General features: G+C 45.4%; 1 protein-coding gene across 8 annotated transcripts in view; it reads right to left on the bottom strand.

Annotated features, from left to right (window-relative positions):
* Nucleotides 1-262: 262 nt before the first annotated feature.
* The window catches only part of LOC106588786 (triple functional domain protein), a 109678-nt gene continuing 98783 nt past the window's right edge, over nucleotides 263-11157 (bottom strand). For all 8 annotated transcript variants that reach the window (XM_045709540.1, XM_045709541.1, XM_045709544.1 and 5 more), the window contains 13 exons: nucleotides 10746-10934; nucleotides 10358-10538; nucleotides 9883-10209; nucleotides 9195-9775; nucleotides 7893-8140; nucleotides 7610-7745; nucleotides 7326-7353; nucleotides 6899-7061; nucleotides 6571-6692; nucleotides 6190-6268; nucleotides 3779-3979; nucleotides 2563-2701; nucleotides 263-2315 (listed from right to left, as the gene is read on the bottom strand). In XM_045709540.1, coding sequence (XP_045565496.1) covers nucleotides 1743-2315; nucleotides 2563-2701; nucleotides 3779-3979; nucleotides 6190-6268; nucleotides 6571-6692; nucleotides 6899-7061; nucleotides 7326-7353; nucleotides 7610-7745; nucleotides 7893-8140; nucleotides 9195-9775; nucleotides 9883-10209; nucleotides 10358-10538; nucleotides 10746-10934 — 2967 coding nt within the window. In that variant the 3' untranslated portion in view covers nucleotides 263-1742. The remainder of the gene's footprint in view (nucleotides 2316-2562; nucleotides 2702-3778; nucleotides 3980-6189; nucleotides 6269-6570; nucleotides 6693-6898; nucleotides 7062-7325; nucleotides 7354-7609; nucleotides 7746-7892; nucleotides 8141-9194; nucleotides 9776-9882; nucleotides 10210-10357; nucleotides 10539-10745; nucleotides 10935-11157) is intronic.

The following is an 11157-nucleotide window of genomic DNA, read 5'->3' as shown; positions in this document are numbered from 1 at the left end:
AAGTGACAAATAAAAAATGATTCATTGATCGAGCGATAGGTGCCATGTAGAGGGCGACCCCAGAAGGTTAGGTTACCTAGGAAGTGATAACCAATAGGATTCGAATGTCCTATGGGGACACTCAAAATGGCCACCAGCACCCATTATGGCGTCATTGACCTGAATGGGGATGTCCATTCTATGGTGATAAGTTAACACCCCAACAGGGTCATAGGTCAAATAATGAGGACTACTACCAGCGGAGCTTGCAGTACCAAGTACATGCTTTTATCTCTATTTATTACATGTACAACAGATGTCTTCATAAATAGTTGCATAAAATGTTAAAGCCGCAACATTGCACATGATAAGAATGGGGGAAACATAACATACATTGAGTGCATTTACAGTATTCTGTCTTCCTGCTCCTTTTCCTCATTCACTCTCCATCCGATTGACCATCTCTGCTGCCACTCAGGCTCAGTCGCCCAATTGGTGATCTACTACATTTCATTTGCAGGATTCTTTAGTCCCAAGAATGTCCTTAAAAGCAGGCGGCCATTTTGAAACGGGAGGGACAGAAGGCAGTTAAGAGTCTATATACAAAGTAAGGCTTAATTATCTTAAATCTGCGCAACACCATTTCTGTTTTCTAGTAAAAGCAAAAACAAAACAAATCATTATTTTCTGTTGTTGAGACTTTGCAGCAGTCAGCAGAATCTCTATCTTTACTTAGATTAAGGTTTCTTAGATTAAGTACATAAGCGCAGCAATTGGAAAACTCTGATTAGACATAAAACTATCTCAACAAAGTGGAGGAGCTCAGTCAATGGATGAGTCCTCTCCGGGCTGTAAAGTAGTGTAGCGACTTTCTACTGCTGAGCGTTTTTGTTCAATCTTCTTTTGAAATGTTCATTTGAGTTTTTTGTTGTTTTTTTCAAAAACTTTTTTGAAAAGTTGTGAACAATGTTCTCTCTCTTTATACATAGGTTCTTTAAGAAAGGGGGTGTCTCAAAAGTCTGAGTCACATATTGTAAAAGCACAAAAACAAAACAGCTCTCTCTTTCTCTGGCAACAAGAGGGAAGGGATGGTTGCTATGTGTGCTAACACTAGCTTCCTTGGCAACACACTCTCCTCTGAAAGCTCTGTTTGTTTGACTCTCAGTAAGATAGAGGACAAATATGTTACTCCATCGATTTGTCAGTATTTTTCCTGTTTTAGATTTTTTCTTCTTTCGAAAATCAGTTTTAGTGTAAACAAGCAAGCAGCAGTAGACTGGTGAGGACATTGTCATCCTTGTTTTGATTGGCTAAGAACTCAGTGTGTGTTCTCTCAGGGAATACTCTGATTGGCTAAGGACCTCTAGGCCTACAGGCCTCATGTTTTGATCGGTTGAAGGACCACAGGACTCTTTAAAACCACAACATATCTGAAAGAGGATGACATCAGTGAATTTAATTTCCCCCCCCACCTTTTTCTTCTCTGAGATGCCCAGTCCCAAATCAACCCCTAGTCACTACACCCTAGTCACCTCATATAGATCTGAAAGGATTTGGATAGGTCTAAGCAATATGGTTCTATCAATACCGTCTCCACCTTGTCTTCTGAGAGGTTAGGTGGAAATAATATTGCTCATACCTATAAAATCTTCTTAGATCTACACAAGCTGCTAGTGGGAATGTAGCAAGGAGTCCGTTTGGGACTGGACATCCTGTTCTTCCTATTAGGGTGGTGGGAGGGGGCATCTCTCTCCATCCCTCACTCAGGCCCGTGGCTGTAGACGGCTGTGTAGTAAGCTCTGTACCCCTCCGATGGGCTTGGCGTCTGTCTGGTGCTTCCTCCTGTCTATGAACAACACTAGGCGAGACGTGTCCAGACACCCACCTTCCACCCTACCCTGTCCCTGGATGTCTGCTAAACTGGCCTGGCCCTGGACCCAGGGCTCCTGCAGACATAGCCCAGCCGGAGGCCTCCTGGACGGGTCGGCCCTCAGCAGCAGGCAGACAAACTCCCGGGCACCCTGGGTCACGCCCTTGAAGTAGTGGTGGGGGAAGCTGAAGTCTAGCTGACAGATGTTCAGACATGTCTCCTCCACGCTCTCATCCAGGAAAGGAGAGGCCCCGCTCAGGAGGACGTAGGTCACAACCCCCAGACTCCAGAGGTCAGAGGTCAGGGCGGCCGGCTCCCCCAGGACCAGCTCGGGGGAGGAAAACTCTGGGCTTCCCAGGAGAGGGTGGATGTAGTGGGCACTGTTGAGCTGGACGGCATCCCCGAAGTCAGTCAGTTTGACCACGGGCTGGCCGGACGAGGTGTGGGACACCAGCAGGTTCTCAGGCTGGGGGAGAGGAGAGAAAGAGGGAGGAGAAGGAGGGAGAGAGAGTATAAAGAGAAGGTTTAGAAAAGAGAGAGGTGGAGAGAAAGTGAGAGAAAACAGAGGGGAGATATGGGATAGTATAAATAGAAGCTATAGAAGTGAGAATGGAGAAATTAAAATGATAGAGATAGGAAGAATATATGAAGGAGAGAAATGGAAAGGAGAGACAGAATTGAAAAGAAAGATGATTAATACCACAGTACAGTACCTTTAAGTCCAGATGGGCTATCCTACAGTTGTGTAGGTAATGTAAAGCTTCTAGGATGTTCCGTAGGTAGCTGGCCACTTTCTCCTCAGTCAGATTCCCCCAGCTCACTATGTAGTCCAGGAGACGACCCTGGTCAACCCTGTAGAGAGAAACATACACGTACACGGGTCAAGCAGATCTGTGAGAATGTTGAATGCTACGTGTGTGTGTGTGTGTGTGTGTGTGTGTGTGTGTGTGTGTGTGTGTGTGTGTGTGTGTGTATTCGCATCTCCAGGACCAATCTGTAGCTGAAGAGGTCTAGGAGTGCTACCAGGTGTGTGTGTTTATGTTGAGCGGTTAACCAAAATGGAAATGGAGAAGAGACAGAAGAATGTACGATTGAGAGGGATATAGAGCAGTTGCTTCGCGAGGTATCTCTACCTGAACACAATCTAAGTGATTGATAGTTGGTATTCAGCAGTCATAAAGTATGCCTTATGTACATTGAAGAACTACTGAAATAGTGATTTTGTCAGACAGCACAGGCAGCAGCTCTATAGAGATGAGATGATGACTTGGAATGAAATAATAAAGTCATCAAATAAAACAAATGTAATATGTGTACAAATAATTAAGAACACCTGCCCTTCCATGGCATAGACTGACCAGGTGAAATATATGATTCCTTATTGATGACACCTAAATCCACTTCAATCAGTATAGATGAAGGGGAGGAGACAGGTTAAATAAGGATTTTTAAGCCTTGAGACAATGGAGACATGGATTGTGTATCAAATCAAATCAAATGTATTTATATAGCCCTTCTTACATCAGCTGATATCTCAAAGTGCTGTACAGAAACCCAGCCTAAAACCCCAAACAGCAAGCAATGCATGTGTAGAAGCACGGTGGCTAGGAAAAACTCCCTAGAAAGGCCAAAACCTAGGAAGAAACCTAGAGAGGAACCAGGCTATGAGGGGTGGCCAGTCCTCTTCTGGCTGTGCCGGGTGGAGATTATAACAGCACATGGCCAAGATGTATGTATATATCTTGGCAAAATATAGAAGGGATATATATATATATATATATACTTTACATATATATATACACATATATATATATATATATTGAAATCGAAAAACGTGAAACTTTTTTAAAATCGAACTGACCTAAAAAAAGCACTAATCACTCAGCACTAGTGTGTGTGTGTGTGTGTGTGTGTGTGTGTGTAACTCACATCTCCAGGACCAGTGCATAGCTGCTGGGGGTCTCATACGTGTCCAGCAGTCTGACAAGGTGTGTGTGTTGTAGTCTCTGTAGCAGGCTGAGCTCCTGGGTCACCTGGTCTCTCTTCATCAGCTTCTTATTGACCAGCTTGACCGCCACCGTGCGTTTGCTCGACTTGTGGTCACAACGCTTGACCACAGAGAACCGGCCCCTGGGGCAAGGAGAAGAGGTTACGGTGGTCATCTTCAGAGGCTGACTCTTCATCATTATCATTGGAAACGTCATTATCCCCTTAAGGTCGATGTCCCGCCCGGTGGAAATCAAATTAGCATAATATAAAAATGTGTCAGTTTAAGCTATAGATATGGTTTTGTTTTTTTGCATTGGATATGTCTCAATCCACCGCATTCATCTATGTAACACTTCCGCATTTGCGGTGAAAGATGACAGAGCTAGAGCGGTGTTTGTCAGACTATGAGACATACCGAAAATCGGTCTTCTCACTAAATAAGAGGTTAAATACATGTCAATAAAAATAACACATTTTTCCTGATCTTTCTTATATCTCTCAGACACTTCAGAACAAACTTCCTTTAGATTTTTTGGGGGACTATCTTTTGTTTCATGTAGTGAATCTGTTATTCAATGTGTTTGTATGGTCTAACAGCAGTAAGGCCCAAAATATTTTTTTCATCAAATATATATACATCACAAGTCAAAAGTTTGGACATACCTACTCATTCAAGGATTCTTCTTTATTTTTTAAAACTATTTTCTACATTGTAGAATAATAGTGAAGACATCAAAACTATGAAATAACACATATGGAATCATGTAGTAACCAAAAAAAGTGTTAAACAAATCAAAATATCTTTTATGTTTGAGATTCTTCAAAGTAGCCACCCTTTGCCTTGATGACAGCTTTGCACACTCTAGGCATTCTCTCAACCAGCTTCACCTGGAATGCTTTTCCAACAGTCTGGAAGGAGTTCCCACATATGCTGAGCACTTGTTGGCTGCTTTTCCGCCCAACTCATCCCAAACCATCTCAACTGGGTTGAGGTCGGGTGATTGTGGAGGCCAGGTCATCTGATGCAGCACTCCATCACTCTCCTTCTTGGTCAAATAGCCCTTACAGCCAGGAGGTGTGTTTTGGGTCAGTGTCCTGTTGAAAAACAAATGATAGTCCCACTAAGCGTAAACCAGATGGGATGCTGTGGTAGCGATGCTGGTTAAGTGTGCCTTGAATTCTAAATAAATCACGACAGTGTCACCAGCAAAGCACCATCACACCTCCTCCTCCATGCTTCACGGTTGGAACCACACATGTGGAGATCATCTGTAAACAAGGCGGTTGGAACCAAAAATCTCAAATGTGACTCATCAGAACAAAGGACAGATTTCCACCGGTCTAATGTCCATTGCTCGTGTTTCTTGGCCAAAGCAAGTCTCTTCTTATTATTGGTGTCCTTTAGTAGTGGTTTCTTTGCAGCAATTCGATCATGAAAGTCTGACTCACGCAGTCTCCTCTGAACAGTTGATGTTGAGATGTGTCTGTTACTTGAACTCTGGATTTATTTGGGCTGCAATCTGAGGTGCAGTTAACTCTATCTAATGAACTTATCCTCTACAGCAGAAGTAACTCTGGGTCTTCCTTTCCTGTGGCGGTCCTCATGAGAGACAGTTTCATCATAGCGCTTGATGGTTTTTGTGACTGCACTTGAAGAAACTTTCAAAGTTCTTGAAATGTTCCAGATTGACTGACCTTCATGTCTTAAAGTCATGATGGACTGTCGTTTTTCTTTGCTTATTTGAGCTGTTCTTGCCATAATATGGGCTTGGTCTTTTACCAAATAGGGCTATCTTCTGTATTCCATCCCTACCTTGTCACAACACAACTAATTGGCTCAAACGCATTATGAAGGAAAGAAATTCCACAAATTAACTTTTAACAAGGCACACCTGTTAATTGAAATGCATTCCAAGTGACTATCTCATGAAGCTGGTTGAGAGAATGCCAAGAGTGTGCAAAGCTGTCATCAAGGGAGAAGGTGGCTACTTTGAAGAAAAATATATAACACTTTTTTGGTTACTACATGATTCCATGTGTTATTTCATAGTGTTGATGTCTTCACTATTATTTTACAATGTAGAAAATATATTTTTTTTTAAATGAAAAAAAAATTGAATGAATAAGTGTCTGAACTGTTGACTGTAGATTTTTTTTATACTTCAAGGGGTCTTAAAATTCTAAATCAAATGCCAACATTATCCTTGCGATGACACCTTCTTAAAATGTTTTATATAGCTTAGCAGTATCCCTCCCCTCCCCCCAGCTTAGACAGGGCTTAGACTCTTAAGTTATGTACAAGGGTACACACACACCTAGGGGTGAAAAGAACAGAGGTGTGTGTACTGTACCTGCCCAGCTCTGCCACCTCAGTGTAGTGGGACTCAAAGTTGTCCTTCCAGGTCACCCTGACCCCGTCACTGGACACAGCTACACACAAAGGGGGAATAGTACAGTTAGAAGAGCCGAGTCATTTTGACTCAATATGAATTTTAAATTCTAATATGTCTGCCATTTTTAAAGTCATGCCCCCCTCCGTACTTGACTTTTCCTAAATATGCAAGTCATTTACCGTTACATGACATTTATTACATTTTACATTTGGTCATTTAGCAGACGCTCTTATCCAGAGCGACTTACAGTAGAGTGCATACATTTGGATTACTTTTTTTTTAAAATACTGCCCCCCCGTGGGAATCGAACCCAGTATGTACGTATGTGTGTGGTCTTACCTAGCACTCTGAGGATGGCTGATGATGTCACTGAGCCCAGGTCGTTAGCGGCGATGCAGGTGTAAACACCGTCATCCACCGAAGACACACCTACTATCCTCAGTGTCGCCTCGCCCGTCTCACTGTCTCACACCACACACACACACACACACACACACACGCACACACACACACACGCACACACGCACACACACACACACCACTTTAACAGCCAATAACCTTATTGTTTCACTGTCTCACAAACAAGTGATACCTCTGTGTAGTGTGTGTGTGTGTGTGTGTGTGTGTTCCTCTGTATGTGTGTGTGTGTCACTCTCTCTGTGTGTACCTGTAAGCGATGCTGTGGTGTCCATTGTTGTTCAGGGTGGTCTGGTCAGGTCCCCTCCACGTGACAGTAGCTTTGGGTCGGCCACACACCTTACACCTCAGAGTCACACTCTCCCCGTTGTCACATGTCACGTCACTCAGGGGGACCAGGAACTCTGGTTGAACTAAGGGTCAAAGGTAAAATTACATCATCACTGAGCAGCTGAGAGTGCCAAGGGTTGTGTCATAGTGAGAGCATATCATTTATTTACTAATTACTAATTTAGTTATTTATTTGTTTGTTTTTAAAAGTGTTTTTCTGTTCATTCTTTGGATATTATTTAATATTGTACAATTAACTTTATTGTTCCTACGTGGAAAATGGTCATCTGTATATGAATGGTGTTATATTGAGGGGATCTTTATTGAGACTACCTAATGAGACTTACCATCATAGATATAGTTGGGATTTAGAAGCTGAAAAAAACAGACAGCAAACCAAACATCAGACATCATAGAAGTACGTTTTGTGTAGTTCTGATATTCTTGGTTGGTTACTAGTAACACATCAACAATAGCACAGCCTAGCTCTCTGATGTGGTGAAAATTCATCCTAGCCTATTGCTTATACCAATCCAAGCCTCTCCGACCTACATAAGTAGGCCTGCCTAGGCATCACGGGTAGGGCTAGTGGTCATTAAGGATTGGACAAAAATGATTGATGATGATTTACCTTTACAGAAACCTTATTGGTTAGCCCATCTCTGGACTTCCTGTAACCGTTTTCCAGCTTGCTCTCTTTCTTTCCCTCCTCTTTCTTCTCAGACTTCTTGCGGATGCGCAGGGTGGTGTGCCAGGATGAGGACTTCCTGTTTACCCAAATGAGTACAAAGTTGAAAGGTATATGATATACTACTAATCAATAACATATATCTCATTATACCACACAATTCCTAGTTTTAGGCTAACAGTATTTTGTGTGGTGTCACACTAAAATCCTTCCCACAGTCTCTTACTTGATGGTTCCGTCTGGGCAGTCGGGGATGATGGTGGAGGTGTGTCCCAGAACGTAGCCGGGGATCCAGCCCTCGGCGGCAGGGCCCTGTTCTGTAGCGGCCCGGAACACCAGGAACATGTTCTGTTGGTTAGAGGCCAGGATCTGAACTACCTCTCCCTGGGACACACTGATCTCATCCTCCTTTAGGGCCACGTAGTCCTGGGTCACCAACATGGTCGACATACTACTGCTGCTGCTGCTTTCACTCTGTGGAGATGGGGGGAGTGGTGTAAGCATGTTGAATAACTTGCAAGAAACTCACTCACACTCACCCCCGCCCCCCCCCCAACCACGAACATACATAGATCAATCCCCTAAGATGCATCTCATCAGTAACAGGCCAAACACACAGATTCTATCATGGCGCACCGACCTACACACACACACACACACACACACCTCACACTCACAACGCTGTTTAGGTAGAGAGGGAAGAGGTAGGACAAAAAGCAGCAGAGAGAAGAGGAAAGAGATACTATCTGAGTAGAGCTTTAGATCCTCCTCCTCCATGTCAGTGCTGTTGTTAGCCATCTATTCTCCAGTTTAACTCTGTTTCCAGTTAACAACATAACTTATACACCTCCATGTCAGTGCTGTTGTTAGCCATCCATTCTCCAGTTTAACTCTGTTTCCAGTTAACAACATAACTTATACACCTCCGTGAGAGAGAAAGAAAGAAGAAAGAGGCTGGCACCACTCCTCCTTCGGAGAACGAGTGAATCAGATGGAGAGAAGATGTACACACTCAGGTGGAGGTGTTAAAAAGGAGGGGTGAGTTTCAGTTTCAGTCACCTCGTCAGAAGCGTTGTTAGAGTTAAATAGAAATGAGAGTCGTTGTTAAAGACTGAAGTGGTATAAAAGCCAAGTTAAAAAAAGAGGAGAAAAAGTCTTCAGTAGAGTTTAGTAGAGTTGTCATTAGAGCTTACAAAGCGGTGAAGCGTTGTTAGAGACAGTGACAAGAGACGCGTAGTAGTAATAGTAGAGGACTACTAAGTAATACAGTAGTAGTGGATTACTACTTGGAGTGCAGGTAAAGCTTGGTTAGAGAGGTGCGTTGTAGAGTAGTTTAGTACAGTTGTCAACTCGTTAGATGCGCAGTAGTAGTAGAACATGTAGTAGCAGTTTAGTAGAGCCATCTCCAGTGGGATGCAGTAGGACACAAGCAGACAGGACAGGTCTCCTGCGGGTGCTGGATTAGTCAACCAGGAGCAGGAGTAGCACCAGGCCGCACTGAAGCCTGGGAAGCGGGTACATCTCTTACCCCGTTGCTCTGGGTGGACTGCTCGCTGGTGGATGAGCACGTACTCATGCGGTCCGCCTCCTTGCTGTGGGTGGAGTGTCTGTGGGAGCCTGTCGCGGACTGAGAGGAGATCTGGGATGTGTTTTGGTTCTGCCTCCCCATGGTCTCTCCTGTCTCCCCTGGGAAGGTGAAGGAGCCAGGCCGACTGGCTGGAGAACCAGGCATGGAGCTCCAGAAGGAGCCAGAGCCAGACTTCAGGCCAGGGCTGGGAGGGGGAGGCGGGAGGGCGTCTTTCCCAAAGGCGGGAGTTGCCATGGGGGAGGCCATGGGGGAGACGGTTCCCGGGCGAGGCTTGGTGGGGGTGGAAAGAAGCACGGGCCCAGAGAGGGGGGCCACACTGGCCCGGTGAATAGAGGGGATGGGAGGGGGCTGGTCGGTTGAGGCCGAGAACGTGCGCTTGCCCTGGGGGCTGCCCCCCTGGACCCTCACCCCATGCTGGGCCTCCCTGGTGTCCCTCACCCCCCCCGCTGGAGCCTGCGACCCCGGGTTCGCTGAGACGGAGTGAGGGAGCGAGGAATGAGGAGGGAGACGAGGGGAGGAACCTGAATCACAAGTGAGCAAAACTGAGTGAAGGGAGGGAAACATCTTAACCAGGGAAATTTCAATACACACACACACCCTCTGTAACACTGGGAAAGCCTATGCCTACCTGACATCTTGTTGGGGCCGTCTGGGTCTGCGGCCCCAGGGTGGTGTGGGTGTCGTAGGGGCTGGGGCAGGCGGGAGGGCTGAGGGATCCTGGAGGGCCTCCTGGAGGAGCCAGCTCCGCCCTGGGGACCACCTCCAATGAGGGGACTACCTACACATAGGGGCCCACCTACACTGAGGGGACCAGTGAGAGGCACACCCTGTAGACCTCCAACAGGGGCCACACTGGGCATGACGCTCCCCACTGACGGAGCGCCGCTGCTGGGTAGACATTGTCCTTCGCTAGCCCCTACATGGATCCTCTGGTACTCTATAGGGGAGGTCAGAGCTGGAGAGAGAGTGAGAAAGAGAGGGACAGATATTGAACAAAATATTAATCTTTGCGGTATTTATTTTGGCTACATCACAAACCACAACATTCCAAAATGGACTATTTTGGAATGAGTTACGCAAAGGGTTTATGAGCGTGCGTGTACCATTGAGGAAGTTGCGTTGGCTCTCCAGTATCTGGCTGATCTGAAGGGTCCAGACCTGACGCACTCCCAGGTGGGAGGAGTGGAGGACGAAGGATTCTACGCTGCTATTGGTCACCCGAGAGGTCAACACAAACTTACAGGGGTCACTGTCCACACTGTCCTCCAACCCCAGACAACCGATCTGGAGAGAGAGAGGAATGGAGACAGAGAGAAAGAGTTTCAACACACCTTCATCAAGACATTGAGGGATGGATACAGCACTCAACGCTTACATTGCCTTTCAATGCAGAAAAACGCAGAAAAAAAAATATGAAGGGAAAGAAAAGGAGAGAAACTGTGTCGTTGCTTGGAATGAAATAGGCATTTCCATAGGATCTATAGACGACACCTTGATGCTGTTCTTGTATAGGAAGCCAGGCATGGAGAAGCCTCTCTTCTTGTCCAGTGGCTCGCTGAAGATGACAATCTGTTCAAAGAGGAAGACCCTTCTCTCCCTCATCCTCCCTCCTCCTCCCTCGGGGTCTGATACCAGGAAGGTGTCCTGGAGCAGCAGACGACCCTGGGCCACAATCTTACCCTGGAGGGCGGAGGAAGGCGAAAGAAAAAGAAAGAAAGAAGGAAACAAAAGTGAGCAGCAAAATGTAGGAAGAGGTGAAGAATGAAAACGATAAGGGAGACAGAGGAGGGCAGGGAGGAAGGAGAGAAATAAGACCATGTGACATGGGGTGGGTTGATTGATCTATTCTGAAGTCTTTAAATGTTTGATATTCTGTTTTGTTGGGTAACTATTTAATGGCAGG

The sequence above is a fragment of the Salmo salar genome, chromosome ssa27 (assembly GCF_905237065.1).
Source record: "Salmo salar chromosome ssa27, Ssal_v3.1, whole genome shotgun sequence".
In the NCBI taxonomy this organism is placed as follows: domain Eukaryota; kingdom Metazoa; phylum Chordata; class Actinopteri; order Salmoniformes; family Salmonidae; genus Salmo; species Salmo salar.
This window is presented reverse-complemented; position numbering and strand designations above follow the sequence as displayed.